This window comes from Glycine soja, chromosome 14 (assembly GCF_004193775.1).
Source record: "Glycine soja cultivar W05 chromosome 14, ASM419377v2, whole genome shotgun sequence".
NCBI classification, from domain to species: Eukaryota; Viridiplantae; Streptophyta; class Magnoliopsida; order Fabales; family Fabaceae; genus Glycine; species Glycine soja.
This window is the reverse complement of record NC_041015.1, coordinates 44,318,938-44,338,230: the sequence shown is the minus strand read 5'-3', so window position 1 is coordinate 44,338,230 and position 19,293 is coordinate 44,318,938. Positions and strand designations below refer to the sequence as shown.

At 42.4% G+C, this 19,293-nt stretch overlaps 1 protein-coding gene across 1 annotated transcript; it reads right to left on the bottom strand.

Annotated features, from left to right (window-relative positions):
- Positions 1 to 16,899: 16,899 nt before the first annotated feature.
- Positions 16,900 to 18,027, bottom strand: LOC114384103 (cation/H(+) antiporter 20-like). The gene is made up of 2 exons (XM_028343773.1): positions 17,140 to 18,027; positions 16,900 to 16,971 (listed from the first exon to the last, which is right to left on the bottom strand). The coding sequence occupies exons 1-2, from the start codon at positions 18,025 to 18,027 to the stop codon at positions 16,900 to 16,902; spliced, it is 960 nt and encodes a 319-aa protein (XP_028199574.1).
- Positions 18,028 to 19,293: the final 1,266 nt, after the last annotated feature.

Below are 19,293 nucleotides of genomic sequence, written 5' to 3'. Positions count from 1 at the left end.
GAAACATAGGTGAATAAATAACAAGCAAAAAATTAAAAGGTACTAGGCTGCCTCCTAGTAGCGCTTCTTTAACGTCTTATGCCAGATGCGTGGGTGATGGTTGATTGATTACGGGCCTAGCACCTGCTCGTACTTGCCCCTATGTTCCTGAATAAAAGAAATGGCAGCACGTACTAAAATATGAAACCACGCCACCACTCACCTTTGCTTACCTTTGTCTGGAATTCGGTGTGGTATCGGCCAAATCTTCGCTTATCCTCCGACTCAAGGGATGACAAAATTCATATGCATGCATGCTCATGATTAGGCAGTTCAAGTGTAACAATTTAAAAAAATGTTTATTATGTTCAGTTTTACTTAAACGCTGGCAGCACCCCCATAGATCGAGCGAGATGGATCGGGATTTAAAATGAGAGTATGCATTTTAAAGCAATAACAGACACAACACAAGGGTTGAAATGCAAACCATCAATCCGATGTTTACTAAATGTTGCGATCAAAGTTTACAAAGGACGGGAAAACTTTAGGGAGCCTTAGAGTACAATTATGTATTGACTCCCTAGCAGCCCCAAGTGCTAGGCATAATATCTTTGACGACATCGGCGTTCACGGGTGAAGGTAAATGTTTGAATCCTGGTACTACTTGTTTTTTGTGGATGTGAAATCTAACCGACAAGTGCATTAGGTCGTCAAGTAAATAATTAAAAAGGTGTGAATCGAGTATCAAACTCAAGGAACTTGTTTTACTTGGCAAAGCATCATTCAATAAATAGGCATTTGCGTAAAGAATTGATTATCATGAAGTAAAAACATAAGTAATTCTATTCTAAGTAAAAGCAGTAATTATGAGTAAGTGAGTGTGAAAACAGATATGTAAAAGCGTTGGGTCCTTCTACTAAGATACTTAATGCAATTAGGGTTTTTCTCTACTTGAAATTATTCCTGTGTTCTATGGTGAAGGCACAAATACCAAACACCAATGTCTCGCGAGTTTGGCCTAATTCAAATTAAACTTCGTTCGCAGATGTCTCTTGTTGAACTTAGTCTAACCAAACAACATTACAATTAGCACATGATAAAAACTAAATTACTGCACTTCGTGTCCTTCAGTTCGATAACCTAGCCCTACCCTATCCAGTTCTACGGATGCAGTACATTTTACAAAGCTAAAGTTCCTAACCTTACACACAAATGGGTGATCAAGCCACAAGCATGTATAACATAAGCATAGATAGAAACATTGAACACATAAAAACAACTTCAAATAGATAGTAATAATAATTACATCAAGTACTCAGCAGAATTTCCCAACAAAGGATTCTAGCCCTCCATTACAAGGGAGTACCTTTCACAAATAGGAGAAGGGTTTCAGAGAAAATACCAGATTACAAAGCAGTGGGGATGTCTCCTCCACCTCTAGGAACCTAGGAATCACTCCTAAACCTAAAATCTACCTAAAAGTTAGAGCTTTTTTCTTCCTTGCTCAGCTTTTCCTCTTTTCTTCGTTCAGCACTAGGCTCACGTAGTCTATTCAGACCTCCCCTCTTCATTCTTTGCAATTCATGCTTAAAAAGGTTTTTTTGTCCGCAAATGCGCGCTTAGCGCAAATAAGTGAAATTTGGCTTATCGCCATTCTCGTGCTAAGCGTAGAAGAGACAATCCTCTCGCTGAACGAGCTGATGACGCACTGAGCGTGTGATGACATGGTAGATTCTCTTCAATATTCATCTCACTCACTAAGCGACTGATGTCTCACTTAGCAGTTGAGTCTCGCTAAGCGCACGCTCCAGGCTTAGCGAGACAGTAAAACCTTCAAATTTTTCTCCTTTTTACCTGGAATTGAAGTGAAATTTACATTAAATTCATATGGAAAGCTTTTATTGAGCAAATATAAAAACTAAACAAGAAATATTTACAATCCTACCAAAAGGAACCATAAATTGGGATAAATATATACATTTTTGAAAACTTTTCTATGCAAAAGTTAGTCGTAAAAGACGACTAACAATAACTCTTCATCGTCCATGCTGGCAAGCACCAATGCTCCTCCTGAGAATGCTTTCTTCACGATGAAAGGTCCTTTGTAGTTTGGAGCCCACTTCCCCCTATTGTCTTTTTGGGCCTGGGATACTTTCTTTAAGACAAGATCCCCTTCGTTGAACTTGCGCGAGCGTACCTTCTTGTTGAAAACATTCTTCACCCGTCTTTGATACAAACGCTCGTGGCTTATAGCTGCCAATCTCTTACCTTCTATAAGATTGAGCTGATCAAAACGCGCTTGGGCCCACTCCGATTCTTTCAACCCGGACTCTGCCAGAATCCTTAAAGAGGGGACTTCTACTTCAAACGGCAGTACGACTTCCATTCCATACACCAAGGAAAATGAAGTTGCCCCAGTTGATGTGTGCACTGAGGTTTGGTAACCATGCAACACGAAATGGAGCATCTCGTGCCAATCTTTGTATGACATCGTCATCTTCTGAATGATCTTCTTGATGTTCTTGTTGGCCGCCTCAACCACCCCAATCATCTTGGGCCTGTAAGGCGTGGAATTATGGTGTTGGATTTTGAAATCCTCACACATTTCCTTCATCATCTTGTTACTCAGGTTGGTGACATTGTCTGTCATAATCTTCCTGGGCAACCCATACCGAAAAATTATCTCCTTCTTGATGAATCTAACCACCACGCTCCTCATCACACTGGAGTATAAAGCAGCTTCAACCCAATTGGTGAAGTAGTCGATCACAACCAAGATGAAGGGATGTCCGTTTGAAGTCCTGGGCTCAATGGCTCCGATCACATCTATTCCCCACATAAAGAAGGGCCAGGGTGCTACCAATACGTTCAAAGGTATGGGCGGAGCATTGACATTGTCCGCGAATGCCTGGCACTTATGGCATTTTCTCACATGGATGCAACAATCGCTTTCCATGGTGAGCCAGTAATAGCCTACCCTTAGAATCTTTCTGGCCATGGCATGCCCATTAGCATACGTCCCAAAGGACCCTTCATGTATCTCCACGAGCATTCGCTCGGCTTCTTTATCGTCCACACATCGAATCAAAACCATATCATGATTTTGCTTGTACAGGATACCTCCGCTTAGAAAGAAACTAGTTGCCAACCTCCACAACATCCTCTTGTTGTTGTCAGAAGCCCCCTGTGGATACTCCTTATACTCTACGTACCGCTTGATGTTGAAGTACCACAGATTACCATCTTGCTCCTCTTCTATCAAGCAGCAATGTGCGGGCTTTCCGCGACATCAGAACTCGATGTATGGCAAGTCTCCATGTGGGGTTAGTTGAAACATGGATGCCAAAGTGGCAAGCGCATCAGCCATCTGATTCTCCTCTCTGGGAACGTGGTGGAAGGAGACCTCGTCGAAGAACTCAGCCAGTTTCTAGATGTAGGCCTGATAAGGTATCAACTTGTGATCCCTAGTTTCCCATTCTCCCTTCGGCTGGTGAATTACCAAGGCTGAGTCTCTGTACACTTTGAACAATTTGACGTTAAAGTCAATTACCGCTTGGATCCCGAGGGCACATGCCTCGTATTCAGCCATATTATTTGTGCAATTGAAACCCAACCTTGTCATAAAAGGTATGCATTGATTGTCAGGAGTGACTAAAACTGCTCCGACTCCATGGCCTAGGGCATTGGACGCACTGTCGAACCACACGATCCACTTATCCCTATCTTCATCTATCACCTCCTCCTCGAACAAGGCCTTGATGTCCTCATCCGGGAATTCCGGATGCATGGGTTAGTAGTCATTGAGGGGCTGTTGGGCTAGATATTCTGCCAAGGCACTTCCCTTTATTGCCTTTTGAGTGACATAAGCAATGTTGAACTCAAACAGCAGAACCCGCCACCGAGCGATCCGTCCGGTGAGAGCGGGTTTCTTGAAAATGTACTTGACTGGGTCCATCTTGGATACCAACCAAGTGGTGTGGCTTAGCATGTACTGCCTTAGACAGTGGGATGCTCACACCAAGGCACAACACATTCTTTCAAGCAGAGAGTAATTCATCTCACAAGCAGTGAATTTCTTGCTCAAGTAGTAGACAACCCGTTCCCTCTTTTCGGAATCGTCATGCTGCCCCAACATGCACCCTATTGACTCATCCAACATCGTCATGTATAGGATAAGAGGTCACCCTAGCACTGGCGGCATAAGCACAAGAGGGTTCATAAGGCATTGCTTGATCCTACCGAATGCCACTTGACAGTCGTCATTCCATCGAACCGACTGATTCTTGTGCAAGAGTTTGAAGAGAGGCTCACAGGTAGCGATGCGCTGCGATATAAACCTTACTATATGATTCAGGTGTCCCTAGAAACCTTGGACTTGCTTTTTGTTGTGTGGCTTAGGCATTTCAAGGATGGCCTTCACCTTGTCAGGATCTACCTATATCCCTCTCTGGCTTACTTCCACAGTCTCTCAAACAACTTCCATAAGTTGATGAGATGTTCTTCCTCGGTCCTAGACTTGGCAATCATGTCATCCACGTAGACATCAATCTCCTTATTGTAGAAGCAAGCTTCATTATGAATCAAGATTGGTTCAAGGAGTTTTGATGAACAAAGATGATGACAAAAAGCTCAAAAGTCAAGAACACTTCATGTTAACAAAGATGATGACTTCAAGAATTAAAGAATGAGTTCAAGATTGAATCAAGAACACTTCAAGGTTCAAGAGGAAATTTGATTTCAAGAATCAAGTTTCAAGATTCAAGTTCCAAGAATCAAGATCAAGATTCAAGACTCAAGATTCAAGAATCAAGAGAAGGCTCAATCAAGATAAGTATTAAAAAGTTTTTTTAGAAAACTGAGTAGCACATGAATTTTTCTCAAAAACCTTTTACCAAAGAGTTTTTATTCTCTAGTAATCGATTACCAGATTGTTGTAATTGATTACCAATAGCAAAATGGTTTTCAAAAAGCCTTCAACTGAATTTACAACGTTCCAATTGATTTCAAAATGTTGTAATCGATTACAATGATTTGGTAATCGATTACCAGTGTGTTTGAACGTTGGAATTCAAATTAAATTGTGAAGAGTCACATCCTTTCACAAAAAAGCTCTGTGTAATCGATTACACTGATTTGGTAATCAATTACCAGCGATAGTTTCTAAACAAAATCAAAAGATGTAACTCTTCCAATAGTTTTCAACTTTTTCAAATGGTTTTTTAAGTTTTTCTAAAGGTTATAACTCTTTTAATGGTTCTCTTAACCAGACATAAAGAGTCTATAAAAGCAAGGCTTTGATTTGCATTTGTATGTACTTTTTCAATTCATTCTTTAGACAACAAACTTTTGCCAATTGATTTCTGAGTCTCTTTGAACTTCTTCTTCTTCTTCCTTTTGCCAAAAGCTTTCCAAAGTTTTCTGGTTTTTCAAACCTTGAAAACTTGTGCTATTCATCTTTTTCATTCCCTTCTCCCTTTGCCAAAAAGAATTCGCCAAGGACTAACCGCCTGAATTCTTTTTGTGTCTCTCTTCTCCCTTTTCCAAAAGAACGAAGGACTAACCGCCTGAATTCTTTTGTGTCTCCCTTCTCCTTTGTCAAAGAATTCAAAACGACACAGTCTGAGAATTTTTTTGATTCTTCCCTTTCCCATATACAAAAGATTTCAAAGGACTAACCGCCTGAGAATTCTTTTGTATCCCCATTCACAAAGTTTCAAAGGTTTAACCGTCTGAGAACTTTGTCTTAACACATTAGAGGGTACATCCTTTGTGGTACAAGTAGAGGGTACATCTACTTGGGTTGTTGATTGAGAACAAGAGAGGGTGCATCTCTTGTGGATCAGTTCTAGTGGAGGGTACATCCACTAGGTTGTTCAAAGAGAACAAGGAAGGGTACATCCCTTGTGGATCTTTGCTTGTAAAAGGATTTTTACAAGGTTGAAAAGAAATCTCAAGGACCGCAGGTTGCTTGGGAACTGGATGTAGGCATGGGTTGTTGCCGAACCAGTATAAAAACTCTTGTGTGTTTGTCTCCTTCTTCCCTACTCTTTTAATTTCCGCTGTGCACTTTAATTCCCGCATTTACTTTTGGTTAAGTTTCTTTTCTGTTCTTCATTTACTTAACAACATAGTAAAAGCCTTAGAAGAGTAAATTTTTAATTAGTAAAGGTTTAGGAATAATTAATTCAACCCCTCCTTCTTAATTATTTTGAGGCCACTCGATCCAACACTTATGCATCATATCATGGAATAATGCTACCATAGCCCGTTGGTAGGTTGCCCCAACGTTTTTGAGCGCAAAGGACATCACCTTATAACAGAATGTTCCCCACAAGGTTACGAACATAGTCTTCTCCATGTCCTCCGGTGCCATCTTTATCTGATTGTAACCCAAGAGCCCGTCCATGAAGGAGAACAAAGCAAAATTGGTTGTGTTATCCACCAGGACATCAATGTGAGGTAAGGGAAAGTTATCCTTTGGACTGACTCAGTTTAGGTCCCAATAGTCCACACACATCCATACCTTCTCATCCTTTTTAGGGACCGGTACAATGTTGGCCACCCATTCGGGGTATCAAGTCACTGCCAAAAAGCCAGCGTCGAACTGTTTTTTCACCTCTTCTTTGATCTTTAAGGACATCTCGAGCTTCATCCTTCTTAGCTTTTGTTTTATTGGGGAACAGCTGGGATTCAGCGGTAACCGATGTTGTACAATGTCAGGGTCCAAACCGGGCATATCTTGGTACGACCAAGCGAAGATGTCTTGGTAGTTTCATAGAAAAACCACTAATTCCTCTCGGACCAGTGTGGTCATGCACGTACCAACTTTTACCTCTTTCCTTTCCTCGCCAACACCCAAGTTTATGATTTATGTCTCTTCTTAGTGTGGCTTCATTTCTCAGTCTTCCTAAGCGACCATCCTTTCTAGCTCCAGGGGAAACCCCGTATCTTCATCTTCTTCATCCTCAGCTTGGTTTGCTACTTGTTCAAAATCAACGTTAGGTTCCTCGATATTAGTACCTTCACAGGACTCGTCGTCGAATCTGTATCGTTCAATCGCAATAGAAATAAACATGCAGATGAATAAGAAAGGGTGAAGGTGCAAGAACAAATGAAGAAAAGATCGTATTTTATATATCTGATAGCAAAAAGACAAAACTCCCTAACAGGGAGAAAACCCTAAAGCCTAGGCCCAGCTGTAGGGTTAAAACTAGCAATTACATTATGCTCGCCACGAAAACTCTGGGTCGCTCAACAACTTGCTAGTTTCCCAATTTGAACTCCGGAAGGCACAACTGTACCCAATTCGAATGCTCTTGGGGGGCTTCGTCAGGGATCACGGCGATTTTCCATTCGCATCTCCAACCCGCGCTTACAAAGCTTTTACTGATGTGACACGGAGGGGTCTCTTTCACTGGTGGCCTTTGCTGTTGGCCCATGCCCTTGCCTTTTCTCTCTAGGGCGCTTCTTTTTACATCGGCGCGCATGGGCCTATATCCTAGCTCGAACCTCCCACAATTTTCCTTGAATTCCACCAAGCTGTCCATTCCATCGTTGTTCCATCCTTAACCCATTCCAGGCTCATACCCATGTCCTAACATCACACGGGCTACCATCATCGCGGCATCAGACATGCAAGGTCGCACAAGGAGGGATTCGACAAAAGCGTTGCTCACTACTTCGAAGGATTGAAAATCCGTCTCCAAGGACTCTTCTATAGCTTCAACATACGGCATAGAAGAAGGACAACTTACCAGAATATCCTCTTCCCCCGAGACGATGACCAAGCGCCCTTCCACTTCGAACTTCAACTTTTGGTGGAGCGTTGAAGGGACCACCCCAACCGAGTGAATCCAAGGCCGGCCCAAAAGACAGCTGTAGGCCGGATTGATGTCCATCACTTGGAAAGTGATTTGGCAAGTGTGGGGTCCAATCTACACTTGGAGATCAATCTCCCCTCTCACCTCTCGGTGACTTCTGTCAAAAGCACGTACCACCATCGAGCTTGGCCGCAGGTAGGATGCGTTGAACAGTAGTTTGTCCAAGGTACTCTTGGGCATGACATTGAGTAATGAACCATTGTCGATGAGTACCTTGGCCACAATGTGGTCCATACACTTGCCTTGACGGACACTTGTAGGGCCCTATTGTGTCCCTGCCCCTCGACAGGGATCTCCTCCTCGGTGAAGGTGAGGTAGTTATTAACTGTAATATTGTTGGCGATGCCCTCGAAGCCTTCCACGGAGATATCTTGGGCCACGTGGGATTCATTCAAAACTTTAACTAAAAGTGCCCGATGAGGTTCAGAACTCATGAGCAATTCCAATAGGGAGACCCTAACCGAGGTCTTGTTAAGTTGTTCAATCACCTTGAACTCACTCTGTTGAATGATCCAGAGGAATTTGTTGGCTTCTTCCATGCATACCTTCTTTCCGTCGAAGTCTTCTCCTTTCTCAGCGAATCTCCCGGCTGGGACATCCTCATCCGTAGTGGGGCTTACTTTGTCGGTCTCCTCTGTGACCACCTTTGCTTTTCCTTTGGCGTTCTTGGACCGTACTAACGGGTCAGATGCCACGAAGACGCGCCCGCTACGGGTCACACCACTTATGCCGGTGATGTTGGTAACTTTGGCAAAAGGTAAGTCACTGATGATGACCTTGTCTTTCTTTTCACTTGGCTTCTGAGGGGCGTACCTCCACGAGACCGCCCTATTGCTTTGGTAAGGGAATGGGATAGGCATGCTACCCAAGATAGGTCGAGAGCCTTGGGGTTTTTGGGAGGCCGCATCCCTACTTTTTCTGTCTCTTCTTAGCCCTGTTGCATGCACACATGTCGTTCTTCCTCGCTTGCACCACCAATTTCGAACTGACCTTGGTCCATCATTTGTTGTAACAACTCCTCCACTGTTGAACATGTTTCTGTGTCATGCGACGCACCCGGATGCATCAAACAGGAGTCTCCCTTGTGCCCGTCAAAGGAAACTATTCCCGCCTCATGCAGTGCCTCAAAGATAAACCACCTAGAGGTTATCACGTCCTTCATTTGCTTAAGCCTCTGTAGTTCACACGCCTCTATTGCATTTACCCTGGATCCTCCATGATTGGCAAGCAGATTCATCTTCACATTCAGGCCATATTCTTGGAATGTTAGCCACCTCGCGTCAATCAAGCTTTGGACTTTATGATTGAGGGTCATGCACTGTTCGATCGAAGGCCCCGGAGTACCCCCGTGATACGCGCAGGTCGCGTTGGGGTTGTACCACCTCAAAAAAGGTGACTGGTAGATTCTTTCAGGGGTCACCACCGCCAACTGGTTGGCGATTCAGGAGGCAACAAGTCCCCGTATGACATCGAAATTGAGGCGAACTCTGGAAGCTTCTTTATTAGAGGGTTCATCCCTGAATTGGAACTCATGCTAGGATTTGAATTGCCTACAGGACGAGGCTGCGCAGGAGCCGTGGTTTGAGTGAGGGCTCTTTGTGGCGGGGCAGATGTCCTTGCTGGATGGGTGCTGAGTTGGAGAAGTTTCCGATGCGGGCCGAAAAGCTCGGATAGTGCTGGGCATACTAATGAGTATTATGAGGGGTTTGTTGGGGTTTCGACCAAGCAGGAGCCGAGGTTATGGCGTGAGCATCCCCTTCTTTCCTCTTTGCCCCAGTCGGCCCAGATCTTCTGTTGCTTGTGCTAGCAAGGGCGACATAGTCAAACTTCCCCCTTTTTAGGCCTACCTCAATCCTCTCGCCCGTGAATACTAGATCCACAAAGCTAGAGGGCATGTAGCCTACTAACTTCTCATAGTAGAACACTGGGAGTGTGTCCACTATCAGGTGATCATCTCCCTTTCCATCATGGGAGGTGCTACCTGAGCCGCCAAATCCCTCCATCTCTGGGTGTACTCTTTGAAAGATTCGTGCTCCTTTTTGCACATGTTCTGGAGCTGCATTCTATCCGGAGCCATATCAGCATTGTACTAATACTTCCTAACGAAGGCAATCATTAGGTCCTTCCAAGAATGGATCCGGGAGGGTTCCAAGCTAGTGTACCAGGTGTTCGCCACCCCGGCTAAGCTATCTTGGAAAAAGTGAATGAGCAACTTCTCATCCCTTGAATATGCCCCTATCTTTCGGCAATACATTTTTAGATGATTTTTGGGGCAAGTGGTCCCCTTGTACCTATCAAAATTTGGTACCTTGAATTTGGGAGGGATGACAACATCCGGTACCAAACATAAATTGGTCATATCAACAAAAGGGTAATCACCAGACCTTTCGACCGCTTTTAATCTCTCCTCGATGAGATCAAGTTTTCTTTTTCCCTCTGCTGCCGAAGGTGGTCCTCCTACGGAGAAATGTAGTGGTTGTATCGGGCGGGGTTGAGAGGCTCCAATAGTATTAGGTCGAGGCATGGCGTGGAATGGCAGTCCCTCGGTAGTGAACGAGGGGTATGAGTCGACGTCCACTTGGGCACGCTCCCAGGGCTCTTCACGGGCGCCCCCTATAGGTTGGGGAAGCTGACATTTGAAGGTTATGGGAACGGAATGATCCACATTCTCATGCATGGTGGGGGATGTGAAATTAGGGGGTGGGCATTTCTGTTATACCCTAGATGCGGGCCGTCGATGCTCCCCAATATCTCTCCTCCTCGTCCCCTCATGTTCGGGGCAGGTTGATGTGCTTGATTCATGGCAGACGGAAGAGTAGGGTCTGCCTCGGCAGCGACGCTGGCTGCGATAGTCGTGGCCACATTACTTTCTATCAGTCTTTTCATGCTTAGCATGACTTCCATCATGGAAGTCATTTGGTCTTTCAAGGCCACCATATCGGCCTTCATCTGTTCTTGCACCTCGTCTACATCACCCATGACTCTAGTCTTAGACCGGGTTCGATAGGGGTGCCTTAGAGCGCGTTCAGTTATGGTGTTACTTCCTAAAGGAACAAAATGTGGTGAGTAATGCGACAAAGAACTAAACATGAAGGCATGCTAAAGATAAATTGTCAAAGTATTGGATTCACACAGAATTTTAAGCAAACACATAGGATTAAACCAAACCTCATTTTATTAGGGAACAACAAGTTTATCTAGTCAAAATCAAAGCAACAATGCAATTGCCTTAGCGACTCCTAATTATGTGGGCCATCAGATCAATCATGTGTTGGCAATAATCAAGGAGCCCCTGAACTTCCTCGGGGGCCAAGTACAAATCTGCCATTGCCTTGGCCTTGGCCTTGGCTAGCAGTCGTGGAAGCTCTTGACTCCCATTCAAAGTAAAGGAGAACCTATCCATCCACATCATTGCTTCTCTATGTAATGAATCAATCACCCTTTCCCTTGCTTCCCTTTCCGCTTGCAGGACTGATACCTTTGCATACTCGTCCTCTAGCCTTTGTTCATGAGTCGCTACTAGGCTTAGCTTTTCCTTGTACTGATTGATGATGGCCCATATGTTTTCTTCAGTCTTGCTCAACTGCTCGGACAAGCTCCTTTTCGACCTTTGGCAAGCCTTCAACTCGTCTTCCGAGATCATGCCTTCAACCTGCGATTGGTCCCTCTCGGCTCTTCGGAGCTTAAGCTCATTGTTGCTGCCCCATAAAGCTCCTCAGAAGTTATTTCAGCCATGTTCTTCCTTTTGGGTCCTCTTCGTTTCCCGTTCCAAAGCTTCGGTGGTGGCCATATTGACGTCCCTAAGTTCATCGCACTCTTTCCGAACCTTGATGGCCATTGACTTGAACTTCTCTTTGACTACTTGGGCTCTTTCAAGTTCTTCCTTTAGGGTTTTCACTTCCTCACTCTCCTCCAGAGTCTCAGCCTCATCTTTTCTTGCAGCCTTTAGCTTTGGGAGCCAATCTAATTCTTGCGTTCGGACTTGCAGCCACTTCTGATAGTCGCCGATGATCCCATTGGTGCTCCCCCTAAGCTCCCTATCTTTCCTTTGCACTACACCCCATGCCTTGCGAACTCCTTAAACTACCCTCGCATTGGGGCCACTGAGACCCCGTGCGATGAAAGGCATGATGCTTTCCTCTGATGGTGCTCCTCTCATGGGGTAGCCAAGTTATCTTATGTCGAGGACGGGATTATAATTGATACAACCCCTTGTTCCCATTAAGGGAACATTTGGAAATCCTTCTCATGAGGATAAAACCCCGATTATTCCTTCCTTCCAATGGGGGAACCAATTAATGGATGCCCCTACCACATTAGCCAAGAGTTGCTCCCAGTTTGCCTTTCCTTTCTCAACGCATAAGTGGTGACCTTGCAATGGACAGGTAGGCCTACTTTCTTGACAAAAAAAGGTGTGAGACTAGCCACACATAGAGAGCCGGTGTACAACAAACAATTCTTGCGCCGCTTTTTTGCATCTTTAGTCGAACGTGTCATAGACATCGGTCAAAATAGCAATGACCGAGCTTTCCTTGCTATGGTGATAAGCAAGGAAGGCATCAATTACTGCTAGGTTCACTAATCTCTCCATATTTGGAAAGAGGACAACACCAAATATCAACAGTGCAAAGATGTCAATAAACGAGGCCCATTCCCTTTGATCTGCCAATGCCTTCGCCTTTCCCTCCAAATGTTTCCTTGGTATTCCGACTACCCCGTTCCTATTTTTCTTCACACGGTCCACCTCTTGTACCGAGATTTTAATTACCTTGGCAACTCTTGCCATAGAGGGATAGAACCCCGAAAAGTGATATGGCTTTCTTCCTCCCAGCGGACATCCCAGGATCTTTTCAAATTCTTCCACAGTCGGTACTAGCTGGAAGTCCCCAAACGTGAAACACCTTAGGGGCTGATCATAATACTGAGTAAGGGATGTAATTGCTTCCACGGAGACTTCTATCATAGCTAGGTCCCAAATCTTCCCATAGGTCTTGTAGAAGGCTTGACAATGGAGCTAACCCATCAATTGCCCCACTTCTCACAAACTGGTGACCTCTAAGCTTTTGATTTTGACTTGATAGAACCTTTTCTTAAGTAGAGGTGTTTGATTTGATCCCATGTTTACTAGAATGAAAAGTTTTGTTTGAATCAATACTTTGATATCCTATCATGGAGGAAATAGGATGAATGCATGAAGGGATGCTTATGCTACGCATGACACAAATGTGTTTTATGGACATGAGATCCCGGAAGATCTTTTTTTCTTACTTGCAACATTTGGCAGCATGGTGCCCCATGTATGCATTTAAGAAGGTAACATGGACCTTCCGACTTCCCGTGACAAAAATGACGAGACCAAATGCAACACATGCGTGACGATGAAATACAGACATAAATGCGTAAAAGCGCATGGGTGATAGTACAAAAAAGGAACGTACAAGCATGGCACTATCATCAAATAATCATACAGCAGAGACGCACATGAGCATGACATTAAAAATATATGCATGGCAGTGTTAAGGAAAACAAACACGCAGCGTGTTCGCTTCGTGCCCCTATTTCGGGAACCTAAATGGGAGGAACTAAAAGGCATTTAGTGATAATCCCCAAGGTGGTTGCATCAAGCTTTCAAATGTTTCTAGAGATATCATCCCCTTTGGTATCAACATTGTGGCGGAAGGGACTACCAGTGACAACGTATCATCAAAGAGAAAAACTTTAGATGAGGTTTCATTGTCATCTAGCAAGTTGGAGACTTAGCATGACCATAAATTCACCTCCACTTCCTATGTTTCCATGGACCTGGGTATAGGGCCCTTAACAACTCACAGTGTGTGTGAAAAGTGTAGGTGTTGTGTGTGCATCAAATGAATATATATATATATATATATATATATATATATATATATATATATATATATATATATATATATATATATATATATTAATCAATGCATACATTTAAATACACTAAAAGCATTAAAGAGTTATGTACAAGAACACAAGAGAAATAAAGGGAAACCAACAAAAAGGAAAGTCATGATAAGGAATGCACAAGATTAAATGGCCAAACTCTCTAAAAACAGTCCCCGGCAGAGTCACAACTGTCACAACCTACCCTTCGACGGGAAGGCGACGCAAGGCTCACGGGTGCATCTTCCAAGGAAGGAAAACATGCAAAGTCGCCACCAACATTTATTCAAAGAAAACATTAGGAAAAAAACCAAAAGTGGGTCTACGAATTTTAAGAATAAAAGGTTCAGGAGTTGTTTTTACGCACGGGGAAGGTATTAGCACCCCACGCGTCCGTCACAAGGGACGACAGCCTTTAATCAAATGTGCAAAATCATGACTTTTAATTTATTTTATTTTTCCTTTTTTATGTTTTTTTTTCTTTTGGGGTCAACAAAAGTGGGGCTTTTGCTCCTACATATCATCAATTGCGATGATGAACTCAAACCTACGTAGTTCTTTGAGAAAGCAAGAAAATTACGCGAGGTGTTGATTTTAGACTTTTAAACGGTTTTAACCAATAAAAGTAAAAGGATCGTTTAAGGTGTTGGACCTTGAAATGGTTTCAAATGACCTTTTTGCGGGCAAAATCTTGATTTGTGAGTTGATTTTAGCTTTAGTTTCACTTGGTTATTTCTCAACTCATTAAAAGAGAATTTTCAAAGTAAATGACCGGTTGAAACTTATTTTTTGATGATTAATCGAGGTTACAGCGTAAACGATCGGTTGAATTTTATTTTAACGATGATTAAACAAAATTACAACACAAATGATCGGTCGAAATTCATTTTAACATTGATTAAGTGAGATTACGGTTCAAATAATCGGTCGAAACTCGCTTAAAACAAAGAAAAAGAATACCGAAAGTAGAAGAATGAAGATGAAAACATACAAAGCAAGAATGGACCCCTAAGGGTGTATAGAATGGATTCAAAGCTTCGAAATTGAAAACTAACCGGTTGAAGATCGATGAACGATAAAGAACGAACGAAGAATGGCGAAGAACGTTCACGAAATTGGTCACGGAAGCATTACGGAAGCGCCTAGGCCTTGATTTTCTCCTTCTTTCTTCTTCTCCTCACTAATTTTAAGTGAAATATGAATATCAAGGGTGCTGAACCCCTTCCCCTCAGCCTCCCACGCCCTTTTATAGCCAAAATAAGGGAGAAGCTTGCCGCCCAGCTCACCCAGGCGAGCCGGTGGCTTTGTTCAAAAGCAACATGCTCACCCAGGCAAGCTGGTTGCTTCATGTTGAAGCTTCCTAATGGGCCTAGATGGGCCCAGGGCTGAAGAACACCCCCTAAATTGATCTTTTCACCCCCATTTTGAGTGTTTTTTTCTCATTTCCTTCTGAAACATCATGAAATCTTACGGATCACACGGAAATTGGCTTTAAGCTGCTCAACATGACCGGCAAAAATCCGCATGTCGACAAACAATTGTCCCCGGATGAAATTAGGGTATGACAAATACTAATATACAAAACAAATATGCATACCGCCTTCACAATTGACAGAAAGAAATTAGACGAGATCATATTAGACATATGATGATTACTTACAGAAATTGCACATTTGAAATATTAGTAGTACCATGTGAACAACTAGTAGAAGCTCGAAAAGTAAGAACTTACCCTGATGGTATCATAGTAGCTCCATCCAACTTCAGATGACAACCTGCCCAATATGTAGTACTTGTGTCCAAACATATCAATGCATTTATTTCACTATCATAAAAAAAAAATTCTTCAATCAATCTCACCATAAAGAACACATTTCATACTAAAAACCCCTAAACCAATTACCAACCACAATCACAACCAGGTTTCAAAATGAAACTCAACATTAAACAAATCATAACAGTAAACTCAATTTCACACTCATTAGACAATATATTTTGAAGAAATGGGGAAATATGTTGCAGCCATGATCATTAAAATTAATATATCTACCCTAATATATCTCACTTTGTCAAATTCACTCATCACTAAAAATAAAAATATAAAGCTAGCAAAATGTGATAATAGCTTTTGCATTATAAAGACAAAAACCAATAAATTGAAGCAAATTCTCTTAAATGGTAACTTTAGTAGAGCTTGATTGAATACCATACCAAAACTACTATGATGGAGATCCATAAATAATATCAAAGGCCAAGTTTTGAAGTTGCAGCCAAGCACAACATTTATTTGGCCAGCATAAAAAATACTGATACTTCTGGTCAAAATTAATTATAGTATTTCTATAAGAATTAAACAAAATTATGTTTAGCTGAACAGTTTGTAGCTTTCAAATGTGCAATTTTTGTAGGTGTGTAGCTTTAAGATATCATAATTTGGAGTTCTCTACCCTTTGGAGGAGTCTTTCAGTGATGGAAAATCCTTTCTAACTAACATTTACTGTACCTTTAGGAAATCTGTCTTTCATGCTTAGAGCCTCACTGAACACCAAAAAACAATCCTTGAAGAATCAAAGAACATGATTTTCTAAGTAAATTAAAAATTTGAAGCAGTCATTAAAAAACTAGAGCCTTCACACCTAACATAAACTCAAAGGAAATATTCATCTTTCATGCATACAAAAAAATTCCATACAACCAATGACAAATATTTACAATTACTGATTCAACATCCATTCAACTATCTTCCTCCTTTTATCTTTAAGAATTAACCCAAGGTAGCATTTCTTACTTATTACATTCTTCTTCAATGATCTTATAGCTTTCTAAACACAATAAGCTAATAGCAAATCAGGGGCTCAAGCCATATTAAAATTAAAGATAAGGAGCTTTTCATATGTCACTATTTCCATTGCCCTAATAGCTAATGTACATCAAAATTATTTCCATCGAAACAAGTAGAAGGGGGAATGTGACAGACTCTGATCTTCCTCTACTCAGATAAGCCACATTGACGTGGGAACCCATTGCAATTAAAAAACCACTAAAAAAATATAGCCTATAATTTTTTAAAATAATGTTTTTGTAAAGCATCCAAATCACACCTGGGTAGCGTTTGTCGTAGCTACATTTACTGAATAGCCTGATGGTGCATGCCATCTTTCCCTGTCCCAATTGGCTCCTTCTCAAAGTCAATGTCAACCTGGAAATTTGACCCAAAGGTATATATGAAGGTTTTATTTTTTTAACTTAAATTTCATCATCATTTCAATAAAAATAAATAAAATAAGTATCCTTCCAACTAAAGAAGGTTCTAATAAAAAAAAGTGAACCTTTTCTCTTTGCCAATGTTGAGTAGGATAAGCTCTACCATTCCTTTGGTGTTCATGAGCACAACAAGCGTGAGCGATTCTCTGGCAGGGATCATGCAAAACATGGCCACCATGAAAGTCCCTAGAATCTTCCTAGCACACGCCGTGAATATCACCAGACAAAGAAGCCCCCACGCCGCACCGCTATGAATAGTAGTTACATCAGTCTTCAACCTGCTAGAGGCAAAGTATAACAGTAGCAACAAACCCAAAACAAAATCCTCGATCCTCTCCATCAACCTCCTCACGAAGCTCCCATTCTTTGGAACCGTTAACCCGAACTCAAAAGCCCCGAATATAGAATGAATCCCTATAAGGTCAGTTACGAAATCGTACACTAGCACCCCCGCCAATGTTAAACAGACATAAATCTCATCAACGGTGTCGTTTTCGCCCTTACAAGAGACAACCTTCATCACGGGTTGAATAACCACAATCATGAAGACGACAAACCCGAGGCCGGAGAGGAGAACCCAGACGAACACGAGGGGGATCTTGTGTCCTCCGCCATCTCCCGCGAGGGCGAGTAGGATCCATGCGACGACATCGTTGAACGCCACCGCGGCCATGGCGGTCTCTCCCATGCGCGTGGTGAGGAGCTTGAGCTCCGCTATGATGCGCATGAGCATAGGGAATGCGATGATGGAAAGGGCGACTCCCATGAAGACAAGGAACTGCAGGAACCTGGCTTTGTCAGCGCCGTCCACAATTTTGCGGAGGATGACGGCAACGCCGATGCCGCATATGAAAGGAAGAGAGATCCCGACGGGGACGATGCAGAATGCTTTTCGACCGCTCCAGCGAATGGAGTGGAGATCAAGCTCCAGACCCACAAGGAAGAGGGAAAAAAGAAGGCCTATGCTGGCTACAGATTCAAGCGTGGGCATGAGTCAAAGGAAGCGCGAGAGAGTGGAGGGAGAAATGAAAGGGCTTTCAAAGGAGCGAGGCTAGGGATTTCAAATTAAAGTACACGAGACAGTGAACAAAAACAACGTTTTTATATATAAACCCGGCGTTGTTTACGTTCCCCTAGTACATTCTAAGGCGGTTCCGTAAAACCGTCTTAGAATGTGTGTCATAAAAAAAATTATTCTTCTTAATATTATAAAACTGCCTGCGCTTGACATTCTAAGGCGGTTATGTATAACCGTCTTAGAATGTGCGTCATAAAAAAGTAATTTTTTAGTAGTGAGTTTCCTTACAAAGGAATAAGCTGGATTCATGGAAGTGGGTGCTCAATCAAGCTGGGACATATTCGGCTAAAGTTACTTATTTGACCCTCTGTGATTGCCACTTGGCTCCCACCAAGGATGATGTCTTGGCTCATACCTTGAATCTAAAAGTACCTCTGAAAATAAATTTTTTTCTTTGTAGACTTGTTAGAAACTGGCTACCAAGTGGAGATAATTTATCCAAAAGAAATATGGATGCTGGACTTGATGATTTTATTTGCCTGCTCTGCAAATACTATGAAGAGATTGTAGCTCATACTTTGTTTTGTTGCACTTGCACGAGAGCCGAGGGTATTTTGGAAAAGTTGTTATACGTTGATCAAACTCAACATAGCACTGCCTGGTGATGCACAACACTATGTAGGAGATCTTGTTCATGTGTGGTTATGACTAAAGAATTTGGATCCCTCTTTCTCTTACTCATATGAACAATGGAGTGTGAACCCAGGTGTATATGCTTGGTAAAATGTCTCGTGTGTGTGCAGGTTGGTGTTGGTGGATGCAGAGGATGAGCACGGTCTCCCTGGGCAAAGGAATGCATGGATGAGGAAGTATGTGGTGGTACAAATTTTGCATAGATTGCACCTCACATGGGATTGGACGTGGCTAACAATTAATGCAGCATGAAGGATAGGAGGTGAAGAGAAGTGTGGGGGTCTTAACTATGCTTGTCACGTTGTAATTATACCATACTCATTGGTTTTGGATAACAATACTTATGTTATGAGTATGTGGTTATGCTATATTTATGTGTTGTCAGAGCCATAAAATGTGTTATAACCATGTTCCTTGATAGTTATAATAGATAGGAAAATGCATGACTGGTTGAGAGTAAATAAGTTGGTGAACGTTCTTCGTATGTACACACCTTTGGTACCAACGGAAGGGGTGGGAAAAAAACTGAATTAAACTAAACTGACA

Bases quoted from the DNA above. Each gene is read 5' to 3' on its own strand.
- LOC114384103 (XM_028343773.1), bottom strand. From the start codon at position 18,027: ATGCCCACGCTTGAATCTGTAGCCAGCATAGGCCTTCTTTTTTCCCTC. The intron at 16,972-17,139 runs GTAGAGCTTATC...TCAAATTTCCAG, and splicing joins TCATGAACACCAAAGGAATG to GTTGACATTGACTTTGAGAA.